Source organism: Wolffia australiana, chromosome 5 (assembly GCF_029677425.1).
Source record: "Wolffia australiana isolate 7733 chromosome 5, ASM2967742v1".
Taxonomy (NCBI): Eukaryota; Viridiplantae; Streptophyta; class Magnoliopsida; order Alismatales; family Araceae; genus Wolffia; species Wolffia australiana.
In genome coordinates, this window is record NC_135839.1 from 17,298,237 (window position 1) to 17,316,168 (window position 17,932).

The window sequence follows — 17,932 nt, forward strand, 5'->3', positions numbered from 1 at the left end:
GACACACAATTTTAATGCCTCAAAGTTTTAATTATGAGGTATGCAAACTTGATCCATTTATTGGCCAGTGATCCAAGCCACATAGTTTGAAAAATATTCATGAATAAACTATACCAGAAGAACAGAAGAAAAAGGGAAGTGAATCAGTGTCAATGGACGACAGATCAGACAAGTCTGATGCCTCAAAGTTTTCAATTCTCCAGCTACAAACTTTATCCATCTAATTGATTTGTTGCTCCAGCCACATCAAGTCAGTAGCTTAACTCTTAAGAAAATATTATTTACTTTGAAAACTTAGGACATAAAATTCGAAAATACGCCCTAAAAGGCAAATTTTTGTCTAGTCGTCATGGTCCGCCGTCTAACGTCCTGAGATGAAAAAACCGTCCCGTCTTTTGTATGTAATACATAGATTATTTTGTATTTTTGAACTTATCATTCAAATAAGTTGAACCCTAGTCTAGAATTTCAGATGTTCGAATTCGAAGAGATGAGCGTAAAAGATCGCGAACGGATGCTGCAATTGATCTTTGGCGCGTGATTTTTCTCTGGAAAACTTCGTGGGATTTCGATTTTCTTCTCTCGTCGCGTGGGATTGACGCTTGCGGAGTGCAGTGCGATGGAGGAAGAGAATTTACCCGAGAATGAGAGGCTTCAGATCCAATTAATCCGTGAGCTTGACGCGGAGGAGCTCGAGATCGAAGAGGTTGATGAGCATCATGATCTGTCTTCTGATGATGATAGTGATAATCAAGGTGCATCGACTATCTCGCGATTACTGCTCTTTGATGGGCTTGTAGGATATCTCTAGGTTACGAACAGAAAAACTTAGTTCTTCACGATCACTCATGTAGAACGCCCTTCTCTCACTCCTTTATTCAACATTCGTAATCATCGATAGCCACGGCTTCTCTTTCCAGCTTTTGACTTACATAATTCAAGACATTTGCTCTCCGATTGCTCCTCAAATTGATGAGAGCTGTTACCATCTTGTTAAAACATAATTCATCTAATTGATCCGAATCAATGGACCATCTGGTATCTTGAATCAGTTGTGTGTCCGAATTATTCCCAATTGATTATAACTGTTTCTGCTGAGTGGTGTCTAAGTGAACCAGGTAGTCCCAGGGAGATAAGTGATGATGATTACGCAGCCTCAGTTAGGTAAAGATCTTATTACAGCCAGACGGGCAATGATTGTTTGCTTTACCAATTGTTTTGCTGCAAATCTCAGGACTTCAATGTTATTTCCGTCTAGTTTATCTTTAGGTGGAATTTCGATCTAATGGTTGGACCTTTCTGCTTTCCATTTTGTGTTCGCTTTCATTGTATTCTCTTTACTTGTTTTGGTTTTATTTCCCACGATCAGGTCTAAGTGATTTCCTGTCTCCTTGGTGGAAATATAGATGTGGCGTCCGCTTCTTATGTTACGTTCAATACATCCCTTGCTTCTCGCCACACTTACTTGGGAGGTGTGTTTTTCCCCTCTGCACTGTCTACAGAAATATCATTATTCTCACCAACCTATGAACCGTTTATTATCACATTGGGCCAGAGATCGATGATGCTTATCACAGGATGTCATTCTTGGATGGTGGGCGTATACTAACCTTGCCAATGATTGACCTCGAAGGTAATTTTTTTTGGCATTTTCTCGTCAAAATGGCTAATTGTTATATATTCCTTTGAATCCATTTATATTTTTATGTTTCAAGTGTCTGACTTTTGAAGTACACGTTTTGCAGCTTTGCCTTAGAAATTTTCATTGTTATGATGGATAAAAACCTTGTTCACACTGAAGTAGGTAGCGATCCAAAATTGAGTCATGGTGACTTTGGATAGTAATGCTGGTAATTTGTACAACGGTAAAATAGATTCCAACTAATTCAGTGTGCAGAAGAGTCAGGTGGCTCAGTCCTGCATTGGCAGTTGTGACCCATCTTGATTTACTCACTTGTGTCAGACGACAGGGGGAGGATAGTGATTCCTCATTAGTTACGGTCTTTTACGTAAACCTGTGATCTTCCAAATTAAGGCAGGTAAAAATGTCAACGAATCCTGTGGGGTTTATCAATGTCCAGCATGATGTGCGCCTGAAATTATCAAGAGAGAACTAATTGATACTTCAGTTGGACTTAACGGGAGAGAGAGTGATGAGTATTTGTAGAGTAGCCATTGCCATCTGGTGCAATCTTCAGTTGTATTGGTTGATCTTGAACGATGTAACAAAGTCTTGGCAATGATTCTTGTTATATCTAGAAACAATGTCTAAATTCCAATCGACCAAGTGATGTGGTTGGAGAGAGAGAGAGAGAGAGAGAGAGAGAGAGAGAGAGAGAGAGAGAGAGAGAGAGAGAGAGAGAGAGAGAGAGAGAGAGAGAGAGAGAGAGAGGGAGGGAGGGAGGGAGGGAGGGAGGGAGTTGCTGTTGTTGCGCTCCTGGTGTAGTCTGATATGCTTCCGATCAGATTTTGATTCAAGAATGACAGAAATTCCAAAAGATAGAAGCACGGTCCTCTAGATTCAAAACAATTCCAAGAGTTCAAGGTCGGAATAGAGAATGTTCAAGAAGAAGAAGGGAAAAGGAAAACAAGAATAGGAAAATAGGAAGGTCGCCTTTGACGCTTCCTCCTCTCTGGATTCGGGGCTACCCCGCTCTCCAGCCCGCTTTTAGAAACTGATTTTCAAGATGCCCCGTTTCCCCCCTTTGGCACTTTATTTATAGCCTCTGTATGTTGACTATCCCTGCTTAGTTGACCGGAGGCGTTTTGACCTCTGATACGTACGTGGCAGAGTCGTATCATAGTCGTCCACTGATCGATGGAAGAATCTCGCGGAGAGAGACAGAGAGGAGGAAGAGGTCAAGAGGGAGGGAGAGGTGCAAGAGAGGAAACGAAAATGATGAGGGAAGGAGAAACCCACAATGATTTCTTCCTTTTCAGGGTGCTTTCACTTCTCTGTATTTATACTGTTGCTAAGTTGTGGGCTGGGCCTCCTTTTGCCATGACACAATACTGGTTAGCCATTTTGCACAATACCGGCCCAGTATCAGATCACCGTCATTCCTGTTTTTTTCGCATGTTTTTCATGAAAATGGAATCTCCTATCTTACGAATTAAGACAGATCAAATGTCATTGAACCCTGTGGGTTTCTCTATGTCCAACATGATGTGCTCCTCAAATCATCAAACAAACACCTGATCAATGTTTCAGTTTCACTTGACAAGAGAGTGAGAAATAAGACTGTTGAACTAGATAGGACTGGAGAGATTAAAAAGAGAAGAGACCAGACGGCAGATCTTGTAAAAGAGAGATGACTATGGGTTAGAGAGAATCATGCAGGTACAGAGATTGAGAAGTCTGAGACGGAGGCTGATTAGAGAAGGCAGGAGAGGAATCACGAATTCTACCTAACTTCTGATCTGACCTCAAAAGGGGAGGGCTAAGCCTATTTCAAGGGAAAAAATGGTAAATTCCAAAAATACCCCTAAGATGGGGTGATCGGATGGAATGTAATGAAAGTCAGTATTTCAGACCATTTCTGCAAGATTTCCTAAGCCCAAAAACTCATGTTCTAGGGTTGGAGGTATCATCTGCCAACCTACTCTCTCTCTATCTCTCTCCAGTCCCTCAAGACATGATATAGTATCAGAGAAGGTTTGAGAGAGGAAGGGGAAAAAGAGGGGAGAAAAAGGGAAGACGATCCGGGGGTATAGTGGCCATTTTTGCTCGAGAAGGGCAATGATGGTTTTTGACATCCCTTGCCAAGAGCAGTTAGAGAATAAACAAGCATGAGGTGAAGAAGCCATTTTGGCTCCCAGCTCTGCAACCATCGCTGAAATTGTCTGGACCAGGGAAGAAGATAGTGGCACCAGAATTTTGGCTCTCTGCTGCACTGCTGAAGGGTGAGCACACTGCAGCCAGAGCACAGGCTCAGTGCAGAGTGTGGGCACACCGCAGCAGGATTGCAGATGCACTGCTGGAGAGCAGGCTCACTGGTGGAGTGAGGGCACACTGCCCGAGTGTGCGTGCATCGAATCTGGAAAGCAGGCGCAACACTAAAGTGTAGGAATTGGGCCACAGTGAAGCACTGGCTGACCAGGGGTGGTGCCGACACAGGGTAGAGAGACCCCACGGTTAGTTCCATAGCCTTCGGATATTGCACATATGGTGAAGATCTAGAGGGGTATAGGAGCATTTCTTGTGCAGAAGACTTGCAGGTGCACTGCGCACAATGGTGGGATCAACTGCGGGCATGGAGGTTCTATAGGCGAAGAGCAGCATAGTGGCTACTCATGGTGGGGGGTGACCTGATGGGACAAAGTGTAGTGCCTTCTCACCAAATCTGATGCAATGCCAAGTGCCAATACCGAGGCTGTGTTGGCATGTTGCTGTGTGGGGTGCCATTGTAAATTCTCTTGGCAATACCGCATAGTTTTCTCTCTCAGGGGCTGATTCCGCTGTCTTCTTCCTATATACTCAAATGACTTCCACTTTGCTATGAGGGCTGTTTGACTTTAGCAAAAGATCAAGACCAGCGTGCTACTAACGGCAAAGGGAGAAGGACAGACCCAACAGTGCCACATGAACATAGATACTCCATTGATGACCATTATAGTGCCAAAGCAGCGCTTGAGTGCCACTGTGCTGCCCAAGGAACAATTTGGCTCTCAGAAAATAACTTCAGCATTAAATTGGCTTCATATCTCGATCAACTAAGGGCCTTATCTGCACCACTTATTGCCACGCAAGAGGGGCCATGGGTGCACCTGAAGGCCAAGACAGCACAATGTAAGCTGCATCGCACACCCAAAGTGCCAATCCATTGTCTGGGGTGCCATTATTACGCCCAAGACTCCACCATTTCCCACCATGGAAGACCCTGAAGGTGGTGCCTGTCCGAGGCGGACACATATTTCTTACCCCTAGACATGCCTTCTCAGCATTGAAGGCATCAAATGGTGGCCCCATATTGTGACAGCAGCAAGTCATCTGCCCGGGGGCCATCTGCTGGGCCCTCCCTCTCGGGAACCTGTTGTAGCATCCCATCTCAAAGAGACCTGAGAGGAGATTTGGTAGACATGGGAGAGGCCCGGGAGAACCCGCTGGAGATGGAGATGGAGGTTTTTATAATCCTCAATCTATCTAGGGGTGGTCTCGTCATGTTAGCCCACAAGGGCATTGTAATCATTTGAGACCAATGTGTTTCCTTTAAATAGGGCAGCACTCCCTTTAGGAGGACAGCCCAGAAGAATGAAATCACTTGTCTCTCCCTTCTATGTCCAAGTCCCCTCTTTCCCTTCGCGATCTTGTGATCATTCTCTACCTCACTGCATCTTCAGGCAGCTCATCCCCAGTTGATCCCTGCCTCATCTGTTTGACATCTCCTTCTCGTCGAGCTCGCCTCCCTGATACAAGCCTACATCAAGCTTCGTATCAGAGGCCTAGGCTGAGATCTGTACCCTGGACAGAGACCCAACAGATGGCATTTATGCTGAGGGTTTCGGTGGACCAGAATGTGAGCTTGTCTACAGCCGACCACCTTATAGGCATTGGCATGGCACAGTCACTGGAAGTAGGATGCGGGATGTTGTTATTATCATAACTTCAAGACAATCTTAGATGAATCAATGACCTATGCGGGATGTTGTGACCTAGCGATGCATAACTCAAAGACAATCTTAGATGAATCAAAGTGTGCCGCTAAACCAGAGGATACATATTGCGCCAGCAATCAAAGGGAATGCACTTGCGGGGGAGCAATGTGGAGTGTCAAGCTCACGTTTTGCAAAGGGCCTTGCCTCCAGAGTGATGAGAAATTTACTTTGGGGTACCACTGCAAGAAGGATCTGGGCATTTGCATGCTGGTGGAAAACATGACTGTCAACAATCTCTCTGAGGTAGAAGCTCTTGCGCTGCTACCACCTGAAGGACAAGGTAATGATAATAGTCCATACCTATCTGGTCTACTGTGGCCCACAAGATCTAGGTACTTATGCCCTGATGGATTGTGACTGCTGACTTTTTGCCATTTTGGATGTGTTGAACCCTTGTATTCCCTCTCCATTTAGTGCTTAGTTCTGTTTTATCTTCCTTTTGCGACCAAGCTTCAGTTCAATTCAGAGTCAAAGTCTCTGGGTTCAAAATCTCAAATGGAGAACTAACTAGGGGGAATGTATTGCAATATCCCTCGACTCCTTGCAGCACTGGGTCTATTTTGGCTGGAAACTGAGTGATGGTTCCACGTGGATGGTGCTTCTGTTTAAAATGCCCTTCTGTTTAAAATACCAAATTCCATTGGAGCATTATGAATTATAGAGAACTTAAGAGAATGGGACTGAATATTTTGCAGCAGATTTTTTTCAAAAAAAATTCTGCAGCTGATCTTCGTTTTTTTAATGTTTCTGCATTTCATGAGAGCTCTTTTGGACGGTATTTTTGTTCCTTGGTCCCTTGTTTAGTTTTGGTTTTTATTCCATTCATGGGAAGAAATCTGTGTGTAGAAATCGGTTTAGAACGCCTCTTCTGATGCTCACTGCAGTTATTTGACTATGCTGAGTCCGGGATCAAAGCAGCTGGAGATAAATTCTGCGCTGACAATTGTTTGATTTGTTGGTTGAAATAAATTTTAAGCTTCTATGAAAATATTTTATGGAGCTGTAGTCCGGTTTCTTGACAGGTATTGGGGTCAACGGTTTAGAGTTTACTCTGGTACTCTAGTTTACTCAAGGCTCTGTTTTTGGGCATCAAAATCGCATATTCATCGCGTCTTCTCTATAAGCGCCTAGATAAGGCCCGAGTCTATTATTCTACCTGCAGATCGAGTCATCAGGGAGTTGTATTATAGTGCGTGGCTAATGATCTTTGTTTCTTGTGTTCCGTTATAATTTGAAGTCATGTGAGCACGCGATGCATGATTCGTCACGTCAACTTTATTCTCCCACTGTTTATTGTTTTAATGGTCCTATGATTTCAATCTCAGGCGTTGTGCTGTTCCCAGATGCCACGCTTCCTCTGAGAATTATTGAACCCAGAATGGTAGCTGCCGTTGAGAGATCAATGGCCCAGACTAACACTGGATATATGATTGCTGTGGTATTTCATCAGCGTTCTAGGTTTTCAATATTTAGTTTCTGCGATTCACCGTCCGGAAAATTTTATGTGAAAACCCAAACTGGAATCCAGGTTCGAATCGTGAATCGATCTCCGAGTATAGGCTTTCGCTTGGGGACCCCACAGTTTGCGAGGATAGGCACAACTGCAGAGGTTCGCTTCTTTTTCTATTCAATCTCCTCTGACGATTCATCTGATATTTTCCAATCTCCACCGTAGATCCGTCAATTCAAACGCTTGGAAGATGGTTCACTGAACCTGGTGGCTCGCGGTCAGCAACGATTCCTTCTACGGCGATATTGGGTCGACGCCGATTTTGTGGTAAGAGAAGCCAAATACCCTTTAAGAGCGAAGTAATTTTATTAACAGTCTCTCTTATTTTTGTTTTATTTGTTCCAATCCAGCCCAATGCGGAGGTCCAAATCATCAACGAAGACGAACCCCTGCGAACTCCAAGAGCTGCCTTTGCGCAGCTGGCTTCGGTCCCCAACCCATCACATAACCACAGACCGGCGCCTCTTCATCCTGATGAAGACGAGGAAGAAGAAAAGTACTGGGAAGAGCGTTCTTCTGATTCAAGCAGTGATGATGATCTAGTCCTTGATCCACTTAATATGAGACCCATTAGAGGAAGCTTAGCTTCAAGCCCGGTTGAGCAATTTAAAAAGGAAACAGGCCTCGCAGCCCATACAAGGAAAGGCTCTTATCAAGCGCCGTTGGCTTTCTGGCCCCGCTGGGTCTACGAGCTGTACGACTCCTTTGCTCTCGCTCGGAGGGCAGCAGGTAAGTAGCGAGAAACGCTGTTTTTTTTCTTCTTTTTTTTTAAAAAAAATTTTGTTTTATTCTGCAGAGATCTGGAAGCAGGTTATTGGGCTCCCGTCGCTTGATGGGCTCGTCAAAAATCCCGGCTCACTGTCGTTTCGCATAGCCAGCAAGCTTCCTCTCTCGGATTCCACGAGACAGGATCTCCTGGAAGTCAATGGAATCTCCTACCGGCTTCAGAAGGAGATTCAGCTGCTGGAAAGCTTTGACCGCGTTCGCTGTAGAAGCTGCCAGGTTTCTCTCTCTTTTGGGTCTCTATTAATGGCGATGCATAAGTTTTGAGTACTCTTCATCCTCAACATATTTGCAGTTTTTTTCTTTAAAAAATTCTTTTTTCTCCTCTCCATGAGCCTTCATTTTTGGCCCATAGTAATCCTTGATTCTTTCTTTAAGAAAAAGATGGGTCCCGTGATGTCTCTAATTTTTTTTAATATTCTGATTTAATGGTAGGTGTTGATCGGAAGGCGACGGGACATGGTGGTGATGTCGACGGATGGCCCTCTCAACGCATATGTGAATCCAAACGGCTACGTGCATGAGATCATGACACTGACACGTGCCAGTGGGCTAGCCCTCATTGGGCCAGCTGTCACAGAGCACAGCTGGTTCCCCGGGTGGGTCCCTTCTTATCTCAAACCACGTCATCATCACCAAACTCATCCTTTCCTTGTGACAGGTACGCGTGGACAATCACACGGTGCGCCACGTGTGAGTCTTATATGGGCTGGCTGTTCACAGCTATTGGGCCGACTCTGCGTCCAAGGTCCTTCTGGGGGATCCGCAGCTCTCAAGTCCTGGACGACGCCTCTTAATATTCGATGGAATTTTGTCCAGAAACAAGTTCATAACTTTGCAAGGTTGCTACAAAGAATCGAATCAAGGATCATCGGTGATGATAAGTGGGGTCATACATGCAGCTCTCTGCGAACTTCACCAAGTTCACCGGCCGCGGATGACGTGTTGCCAGCCCTGGAAAAACCAAAAGAGAATGAAGGAATGAAGGAAATGAGGAAGGATTTGACGAAGAGGCGGTGGAGGAAGAACCCACCGAGCTCATATGCCTTGGCGGCGACGTCTGCAGCAATGTGGGAGGAAATCTGCCTGATGTTTGAGAATGGGGGAAAGATCAGGCCCTGGTTCAAGTTCTCCTGCTTTGTCTGCTTTGCCAGCGCTTCAGCTGCACAACCAACTCCAAAATTAGCTACAAGAACTGTTACTCGAAGGCGATGGGGCCATGGCATACTACTCACAGGCAGCAAGAAGCATGTCATCGTGCACACGAGTGGCCCCAGAGATCAACAGCCCGAGCCCAAACCCGGGGAAGATGTAGGCATTGTTTGACTGAAACAGAGATGTAGGCATTGTTTAACTGAATGGGGTAGAGAAACAAAGTGGAAAGAGCTCGGTTGCAGGTGCATGCCTGGCCGGGTACAAGTGTTCGACCATGGCACTGGACAGGGTCAAATGGGCTGCCGCTGGCAAAGATGGCGCAGCCCTGTGAATTGGTGAAGAACAGTGGTTAATGATGAGCACAAAGAAAAGGACAGTAATTTTGAGGTTCTATGCCAACCTTGCTCCACTGGTATGCCTCCTCTGCTGTACACTCGGACTGGGATGTTGGGTTGGACAGAGCGAAGATGACGGGCTTCTGCATTTGAATAACTCCCATGAAGTTAAGGAAAGAAGGGGGAGAAAGGATAAGTGGGAAACGCGAGGATGCTGACCTTGTTGAAGGTGGCCATGGCCTCTATCACCTCCTTCGTGAAGGTTCTTCCTGCACCGGACGACCCAATCAACACCGTTGGTTTGATGGCCTGTGGATGAAATCTGTCAAAGATTGATGAAGAGAACAGTAAGTCATGAGCTACACAGACCTTCACGGACTCCAGAAGGCCTTTGAGATGCTCATGTTCATGCGCCCAAGGCTTCTTGAAGTGCTGGAGAGACTCTTTCCTTGAGTTGACGATCAGACCCTGCATATGCCATAAGTAAGAATCTATATAAGGAAAGTAAAATATAATTCCCAGTGCTGACCTTGGAATCCACAAGGAAAATCTTCTTTCGACATTCCTCGATAGAAGCCTTTGTCTGCAACAAGTTAATACATCAATCATCTCTCCAGCAGTCACACAATTAGAAAGGATTATCTACCTGGCGAGACATCTCAAGGGCTATAAGCTCTGCTATCCCAGTACCGGCCTAGGGAGAACCGTAAAAACAGGAAAATCAGGCTACTGGCATGAATTTACCTTCAAGCAGCTCATTACAGAGGGAAATATCGTAAAGGAAAGAATGAAGTTGGACCTCTCCAGCACCAAGGAACAGGAAAGTATGCTCAGCCAGGGTACCTCCAACCAGCTTAAGTGCAGAAAGTAGCCCAGCGAGGACAACAGAAGCGGTTCCCTGCGATCATTTGGAGTGGAAAAAACTAGCTCAGAAACATCTCCATAAACAGCAGATAAAACGTACTCAGGCATACAAAAGCACAGCTACCTGAATATCATCGTTGAAAACAAGGTGAGTTTGCCGGTATTTCGCCAGAAGTTCAAACGCATTGTGGTTGCCAAAGTCTTCAAACTGCAACGTGATTGAATATTTCAATTTCAAAGACCGGAATATGCCAAAACCGAAGAACAGAACGCCAGGAATAGGGAATCAACCTGGACGAGGACCTTCTCTCCGTAAATCTGCTTCACGGCCGCCATGAATTCGTCCATGAGCTCAGCATACTCCTATGTTTGATTGAACACTCCCATTATAATTTACGCCGTTATAATTACGTTCAACAGAAACTTGGAGATGCAAACCTGCCCAGTAGCACGTTTCTGCCTGAGACCAATGTAAAACTCATCGTTCAGCAGCTTATTGTTGTTAGTTCCGACGTCAATCATCACAGGCAAGCACTAACAGAGGAGACAAGGCACTTAGATAGAGCAGCACTAATGCAGACCAAAGACACAAAAAAATGACTCACTGCAGATGGCGGAACTCCCCCGAGAGCAGTGTACAAAGCCAGTTTACCCACCGGAATTCCCATTCCCTGAAGATATAATTACGCAGGATTTGTAAGTTACTTGGATTTTCTACATAAATTATCTTTTTCTTTCATATTTTCAACCATCATAGATTATTAATGGCGATGGCCAACCTGACAGCCCAAATCGCCGAGCCCCAGGATACGTTCCCCATCCGTCACCACAATAACTTGAATATTCTTTTCAGGCCAGTTCCTCAGAGCCTCAAGAATCCTGCCCCTGCAAATCGAAAAAGATCAACAAATCAGAAGCTGCCCAAGTATTATTTATCAACGCTATGCTTACTTTTCTCTCAAGCTGATGTAGAGGCCTTGCGGACGCCTGTAGATAGAACCCCAGTTCTGGCAAGCCTCGCCGACCGTGGGCGTGTACACAACAGGCAGCAACTCTTCCACATTATTCATCAGAAGCTTGTAGAAGAGCCTCTCGTTTCTCTCCTGAGATCACAGATTCCTTCGTCAGGCTTCCACACAAGTTCCTTAAAAACGGAGATCACTGAGATAGATTTTTGCCTGGAGATCCATCAGCGCCATGTACCGCTGAAGAGGAACTTCGTACTGGCGAAGCATCTGCAAGATCTTCTTCTCCTGCGAAAGGCACTCGAACAAGATAAGACAGAGTTGACAGAGAAAGAAGAAAGAAGGAAGCAGAAGAAAACCTGAAGTTCTTGAGAGATGGTAACGGGGGGTAAGAGGCCTCGCAGAGAGAACCCATCTCTCTCTTTCTCCGTGAAGGCCATGCCCTTGTTCTGCCGAGGATCTCTCAGCAGAGAAGACCCACTAGACCACAGACAAGAAGAAGTTTGAGCGTGTCAGCTTCAAAACTACAGAAAAAAAAGACAAGTTTTTCTTACTTTGCCACGGAGAAGTCTGGAGGAGAAGAAGTGGGTTTCCTCGTCGTCTCTTTGGGGCTGGTGATGACCTTGCCATTGATTATTGTGTGCCCCGCGGCGCCACCGCCGCTACTGCAGAGCACCACCGCCGCCGAGGCAGCCTTCCTCTGCCAAGCACACACAGTTGGGAAGAGGGTTTGGCCTGGCCCTTCGCAGCAGGAATAGCTAGACGAGCTCTTCTCGCATTAACCAGAACATACAAGACAACACAAACCCACACAAACAAAAACCTCAACAACGAAATCTCTCCATCTTTTCTTCCCACCCCACCCAATCCTCTCTGTTTTGGACTTGACTAGCATTCCTACAACTATCTCGAGAAGAAGATAGTTATCGAGGAAGAAGAAGAAGAAGAAGAAGAAGAAGAAGACGAAGAAGAAGAAGAAGAAGAAGAAGAAGAAGAAGAAGAAGAAGAAGACGAAGAAGAAGAAGAAGAAGAAGAAGAAGAAGAAGAAGAAGAAGAGGAAGAAGAAGAAGAGATAGTTATACCAGCAAGCTGCTCCGGTTGAATGAGTTGAACGACAGCATGGCGGCGCCGCGGGTCACAGAGAAAGAGAAGACGAGGGCGGAGCCGCCGTGAAGAACGAGGCAGCCGCGGTGTGTTCACCCGCGGGACAACAACTCCCTCAAGAAACTCTCCTCTTGTCAGCTTTCAATGGCCACCAATACCCGTCCTTAAGCTACCTCGCAGCAGTAATAGCCAGGAGAAGAAGAGAGGTGGAGGCTTTTATAGGCTGATGGTAGTGGCTGACACTCGGCATTTTTCTTTAGAATTTTTATTTAATTTCCTGGAAACTTCTAACGTGCCAGAATACGGCTACTACAGCCCGCAGAGTTACTTCAATCCGACGGAGAGGAAAACTCCACGGAGGCGCTCGAGAGATATCCAAAGACTTGTTTCAAATTCCCACGGCTCGGCCGCGCCGCCGGCAGATGGCGGCAGACGTAAACCAGCCTTCTCCTGAGGTCAATCTTCGTGATGGGCGACGCCCGGAAAGATCTCCCACCGTCGAACGATCCTGATCAACGGCTCCGATCAAAAGAAATAAAAAATAAAAAACTATTTCTTGACTGTGAGAATCCCATACCGGACTCGTCGAAGAGGCGGGAGAAAACCGCGAGACAAACGCAGACGCTGATGTCCTCTCCGTCGTTGCAAGACACGAGCAGCTTCCTTCCTCTGCTCAAGTTCGACTCCGCGAATTCCACCGCCGCGGGCAGTCGCTTCAGAATCGACGACCGATCGAACTTGGAACTCTACCCAAGATAAAAAAAAAACGATAACTCAACGTAAAACCCATGCAAAATCAATCAATCAATCAGTCGATAACCTGCATGGGAAGGTGCAGATAGCCGGCGACGATAACGTCGGAGTTGGAGAGACGAGCCGCGTCGCAGTTGAGAAGGCAGTCGACGGAGCCGAGGGCCGAGCCAGCGTCGGCGGTGGCTGCGACGGCGAGGCCGGTCGGACCGAGCCAGTGGACCGAGCGCTTGTCGAGCTCGGCGGCGGGCGAGTCGGCGTCGAACCCTCTCCGGGCGCGATAGACTCGGTCTTTCTCGACCAGCTCGGCGACCCGCCGGTTGCAGTGGTCGGGCCCGGACCGGACCAGCTCGAGGGCGTGGCTCCAGAAGAGACCCGGGGAGAGCCCACCGGCCCAGCTCTCCTCGTCGTCGCCCGCGCCGGGAACGTAGCGCCAGCTGAACTCGTACCCGGCCGAGCCGCGCTGGTCGGGTCCGGTCGAGGAAGAGGCCGAGACTAGAATGAGAGGGGTGAACGCCCATGAACTGCTCTCCGGTACTTGGTTGAGCCAGACGAGCGTTGTCTGGGAGATCCAAAGAGGGCGAAGCGGCTTTCCAAGGGTCGTCGCTAAAGAGTCGATGTCGGGTTTACAGTCTTCTAGCTGCCGCGTCCAGCCTTCCAGGCGAGCTTCTATCGCCGCTCTCTCAACGCCGGACACCCAGAGAGGAAGATGGAGCGATGTGTCCCAGCTGCAACCTGGATCTTCCGCCGTTGAATGTTTCTCCTGCTCCCACCGGTTAAGGTCTCCATAAAACGTTAAGAATACAGGTAATCGGTGTTCATTATGATGATTGGGATTAAGATATTCATTGAGTTTGGTGGCCAAGGCGATGTTGCATAATGAGGATAAGGCCAGTTCTTGAGTCGCAGGGCATGGTTTTCTTTCAGATATCCGGTTGTTCTTGAGACTTGAGGATTTTTCCTCTTGACTCAATAGACTACCTCTTAATATCAAGATCTCCATGGAATGAGGTATGTTCTCTTGAATTCACATATGTGTCATTGATAATATCTTCAGTTCTACAGTCGCGATTCTGAAGATTTTTTCTGCAGTTGAATCTTAACATGATATCAAAGGACAAGTTGCAGGTTTGGAATCCAGAGGTAATACGTTGTGATTCTGGGCCATGTTAATCCACCGTGGAAGAGAAGTAGAGATTAATATCTTGCCTAGATGTTAAGAAGAGAAGCAACGTCATTGCTTCATTTTCTGGCATAGTGGTGGGCACTTGAATCTGAATAATGAATGGTGAGTGGTGACAAGAAGAGAGAAAAGAGAGGGGGAAGAACTCACAGTGGGGATATTTTTTGGGTTTTTCGTGCGTAATCGATTGGCAATGGCTCGATTGAGAACGCAAGCCCAGATGGGTATGGTCTTGGACATGCTGTCAGGGAAGCGCTTCCCCTTGCGGGTAGAATCCACAATCAGGCAGCCGCCTCTCTGCCCTTCCCATGGAATTCACAGGGAAAAGAATCAATCTTTAACTCGGTTCGATCCGGTAGAAACAACCAAAATCGATGGAAATACCGGCGAGGGTAGCGACGTGGAGATTGAGGCGAGACGTGCTGAAAGACCAGTTGTTGTTGTGGCCGTCGGTGGACTTGAAGTAGCAGGTTGCGTGGAAGCGAGAGGAGTACCAGAGCCCACATCGGAGGTTGGCGAGGAGAGGGAGGTCCGGCCACAGTTGGGCGATCTCCGCCACGAAGATTGAATCTTCGAAGATTGAGCGGAGAGCGTTGTAAAGGAGAGAGCTTTCTCTGCGCTTGATACTCCTCGACGCCTTGTAGATGCTCAGCGGCCCCAACGCCAAGTCCTCCGGCGCCGCCGCCATGGCTCCGCTCTTCCTCTATGGTCTTTTTTCTCCTCTGGTATGTGATATTGTGATGTTAGGCTTGCTGGACTAACGAAGGATGACGATTTTCGGATGGGTGGAACGGGATTGAACGGACTTCCGTTCAGTCCTCCATTGATAGCGTCGGACGGACGGATGACAATTAATCATCCGCCCAACAAGGCTACGTGTAGGCTGCAGGGACGTCGGACGGGACGGTTTTTTCGTCCCAGGACGAACAAATCGTCCCATCCGCGAGATTGTACGAAAACCGGAACGAAAATTCGTCCTGGGACAAACGGACGGGACGGTTTTCTTATCGTCCGATGAAAAAACCTTACCAGCTTTTTTGCATTTTGCATTTTGCATTTTGCATCAAGTCCTAGCTTTTTTTTTTGTGCGCACAAACTAACACCCAAAAAGTATTTGTACATATGTCCCTCTACTTTCTGTCTCCTCCATATTTCCCTAAAAAACTTAGGAAAATCTATATTAATTCAATCAGTCCTTTGAACTATTTTTATTGGACATTTAACCCTGCAACACGTGACCGAGAGTTGTTTTAAGGGCATAGTTGCAACAAATTTTGAAAAATAGTCCATCCGACTTTCAAAATTACTTTTAACTCTTATTTTTCTTATAATTGTATCATTTTGTGATTTAAATATTCAATTATTTGTCGATTAAAATTATAAAACATGATTTTTTTTTGTCCAGGACGAGGGACCGGACGGTTTTCCTCTGGACGGGTGGAAACTAGCAAAGTCGGGACGTGGACGATTTTTTCTTCAATGGACGAATCCCTGCATGGGACGCTTCAGACGAAGTTGAAATATCCGGATGTTGGACGGGACGATCTTCATCCTGTCTCGTCCATCGTCCACGTCCCGGATGATCCGGAACTATAGCTATGTGATGTGACCATGTTTTGCCGAAGGATTTCAGTTGCAGTTTGAGTCCTCCGTTTTAGAGGGACTGATATGAGAATATTTATGAAGTGTTGTTGTACAGTATAATATGAGAATATTTATAAGAAACATGGGCTTTAACTGACAGATCCCCCCCCCCTGACATTGGGTTAAACATACTCAACAACATCTCACTCTACCCCCTCCAATAATAATAAAAATGGAATGGGTCCAAAACATAAAATATATTTTTGACTTATTTTCTTTGGAATGTAGGTATATGATAGGCTGGTTGTAGGTTTGATAGAGAGAGAATTGGATTATAGCCACTAGATTTAAACTTTGATATATAGTATCTAAAAATTAGACTCTGCCGTCAAAATCTGAGGAATATCATGTTGTTGTGTTTGAGTTGTGAAGTAAGATATCCCATCATGGTTTTTTTACATGAAAAAGAAAGTAACCTTGTAAGTGATCTGTAGTTTATATTTAGGGCACATTCTTTATTATCATTTTCAACTCAGTCATAAAGGAGTAGCTTGTATATGAAAATTTCCAGTGCCACTTAACCTTTTTATGATTTTATAACACCAGCTCACCATACTAGGCCAGACTTTTGGTTCCCCCAATTGTAACTCAAGGTTGGTAGGGGTTTCTCTATTGTAAATTTGGTCATTACATGGATATGGTCTCAGAATAATATTTGAAGTCAAGCAAGAAATGTTTCCTTACTTTGGCGATTGCCATTAACGTGCCTGGAACATAGAATAAATTAAATTAGAATCTTATTCAATTGCATATTTTAATTCTATATTAGAGATTATTTAGTATATTACTCTATCCTTAGTAAGTAGAAATATCACACTGTTCATAAAGTAATTAATGTATTTTTTGTTGGGTTCTGTGCTTTGGTTTATCCATGGAAAAATACGTTCCATGGATGTGGAACCGTGGTCGATCGATTCTCAATCAATCTATAAAACAAAATATTTGTAGTACCTTTTGGGGAACTCGTTCCACCCTTGATTTTGCCGCTCCGAGATCGTTCTGAAGCCGCTCACACGTCCGGCCTCTAGAAGTGTCCAAGCAATTACTCGGTGCTTGGATCTCCACGTCTTCTTCTTCACTTCTTCTTGAGAATCTTGAAGATCTCCTCGCCATGAAGACACTCTTCCTTGGATGAGTGTAGAACAGATTGGAGAAGGGGGGGGGGGCTCTCAGATGAGGCTTGCATGGGTGCTTAAAATGAGACCCCTTTCCCTCTGTATATTTCACTTAAAGTTTTTCTCAAAAACCCTCCAAAGAAAAATATATCCACCAATGCCCTTATGACCTTGTGCGTGTGACCCTCTAGGCCAATGTATCGTTCTAGTTAATAACTTTAATGGCCCAATAACATTTATTGACCAACCTTATTAATTAACTATATCAACATATAGATTAATTAAATAATGATCAATTTAACCCAATCGACAGGTTAAGTTTCCAGCCTGTGGGGTACCAATCTACACCTCGTGCTCTAGAAGATTCTGAGTAGTCTTGAACTCTCTCATGGAACCTTTACCATCATCGGTTACCGTATATGTATAATCCATCATCCGTGCGAGATTCTCGAACGACTTAGAGCATGGTTTATCGTCAAACCCTAATCCGTCACTCGATTAGTACTGATGCGTAACCGGGATCATTGGAGAACGTCTTCTCCAATATCCTCACTTCCCTGGCCAGGGATTTTTCTACATCGTCCTCCTCGAGTCAATCTCGTCATATACTGAGGGCGGATGATCCCATCTTGACCACTCAATCATCTCCGTAAGCTTCTTACTACATTTGATCTATAACTTATTTGAATCCCATGATTAGAGGCTCGTAAGTCATAGTCAAAATGTAGTCGTCCATTCACGAGATGTCCTTGGTGTCTCAAGTCAGTGGATCACTTATACAACCTTGACTTGAATCAACCTGATTGACGTTTAGGTATAATACCATTCAGGGATTCATACGGATCAATTCAGTGAACTCTTTCTCCAAA

General features: G+C 45.5%; 3 protein-coding genes across 6 annotated transcripts; 1 reads left to right on the forward strand and 2 right to left on the reverse strand.

The window, feature by feature from the left end:
- Window positions 1-453: 453 nt before the first annotated feature.
- On the forward strand, window positions 454-8,813 carry LOC144703587 (ATP-dependent protease La (LON) domain protein). 3 transcript variants are annotated; one of them, XM_078575785.1, is made up of 11 exons: window positions 619-755; window positions 1,119-1,164; window positions 1,407-1,472; window positions 1,556-1,633; window positions 6,981-7,093; window positions 7,184-7,264; window positions 7,331-7,432; window positions 7,516-7,894; window positions 7,962-8,167; window positions 8,384-8,547; window positions 8,610-8,813. In XM_078575785.1, the coding sequence occupies exons 2-11, from the start codon at window positions 1,140-1,142 to the stop codon at window positions 8,743-8,745; spliced, it is 1,350 nt and encodes a 449-aa protein (XP_078431911.1). In that variant the 5' UTR covers window positions 619-755; window positions 1,119-1,139; the 3' UTR covers window positions 8,746-8,813. The 3 variants fall into 3 exon arrangements, with proteins under 3 accessions (XP_078431910.1, XP_078431911.1, XP_078431912.1); XM_078575786.1 differs by having other exon boundaries at window positions 625-755; window positions 1,111-1,164; XM_078575784.1 differs by lacking the exon at window positions 1,119-1,164 and having other exon boundaries at window positions 454-755.
- LOC144703584 (NADP-dependent malic enzyme-like) lies at window positions 8,748-12,492 on the reverse strand. Of its 2 annotated transcripts, none has more exons than XM_078575781.1 (20): window positions 12,350-12,492; window positions 11,822-12,036; window positions 11,627-11,747; window positions 11,481-11,555; window positions 11,254-11,405; window positions 11,082-11,187; window positions 10,908-10,973; window positions 10,741-10,836; window positions 10,594-10,665; window positions 10,427-10,510; window positions 10,238-10,336; window positions 10,085-10,132; window positions 9,968-10,021; window positions 9,808-9,906; window positions 9,658-9,747; window positions 9,504-9,581; window positions 9,354-9,428; window positions 9,184-9,274; window positions 8,982-9,110; window positions 8,748-8,902 (listed from the first exon to the last, which is right to left on the reverse strand). In XM_078575781.1, the coding sequence occupies exons 1-20, from the start codon at window positions 12,386-12,388 to the stop codon at window positions 8,817-8,819; spliced, it is 1,875 nt and encodes a 624-aa protein (XP_078431907.1). In that variant the 5' UTR covers window positions 12,389-12,492; the 3' UTR covers window positions 8,748-8,816. The 2 variants fall into 2 exon arrangements, with proteins under 2 accessions (XP_078431907.1, XP_078431908.1); XM_078575782.1 differs by having other exon boundaries at window positions 11,822-11,967; window positions 12,350-12,488.
- Window positions 12,493-12,620: 128 nt separating this feature from the next.
- On the reverse strand, window positions 12,621-15,039 carry LOC144703586 (initiator tRNA phosphoribosyl transferase family protein). Its single transcript, XM_078575783.1, has 5 exons — window positions 14,689-15,039; window positions 14,455-14,606; window positions 13,192-13,884; window positions 12,949-13,117; window positions 12,621-12,879 (listed from the first exon to the last, which is right to left on the reverse strand). Exons 1-5 carry the CDS (start codon window positions 14,990-14,992, stop codon window positions 12,701-12,703), a joined length of 1,497 nt encoding a protein of 498 aa, XP_078431909.1. The 5' UTR covers window positions 14,993-15,039; the 3' UTR covers window positions 12,621-12,700.
- Between the last annotated feature and the right edge of the window lie 2,893 nt (window positions 15,040-17,932).

Coding starts and splice junctions, on each gene's coding strand:
- LOC144703584 (XM_078575781.1), bottom strand. CDS start 12,388: ATGCTGTCGTTCAACTCATTCAACCGGAGCAGCTTGCTG. Junction 10,337..10,426: donor TTTTCAACGATGATATTCAG/GTAGCTGTGCTT, acceptor AAATGATCGCAG/GGAACCGCTTCTGTTGTCCT. Junction 8,903..8,981: donor CGCCAAGGCATATGAGCTCG/GTGGGTTCTTCC, acceptor TGGTTTTTCCAG/GGCTGGCAACACGTCATCCG.
- LOC144703587 (XM_078575784.1), top strand. CDS start 620: ATGGAGGAAGAGAATTTACCCGAGAATGAGAGGCTTCAGATCCAATTA. Junction 7,895..7,961: donor TCTCGCTCGGAGGGCAGCAG/GTAAGTAGCGAG, acceptor TTTATTCTGCAG/AGATCTGGAAGCAGGTTATT. Junction 8,168..8,383: donor TTCGCTGTAGAAGCTGCCAG/GTTTCTCTCTCT, acceptor ATTTAATGGTAG/GTGTTGATCGGAAGGCGACG.
- LOC144703586 (XM_078575783.1), bottom strand. CDS start 14,992: ATGGCGGCGGCGCCGGAGGACTTGGCGTTGGGGCCGCTGAGCATCTAC. Junction 13,885..14,454: donor ACCCAAAAAATATCCCCACT/GTGAGTTCTTCC, acceptor CGGTGGGAGCAG/GAGAAACATTCAACGGCGGA. Junction 13,118..13,191: donor ATCTGCACCTTCCCATGCAG/GTTATCGACTGA, acceptor TATCTTGGGTAG/AGTTCCAAGTTCGATCGGTC.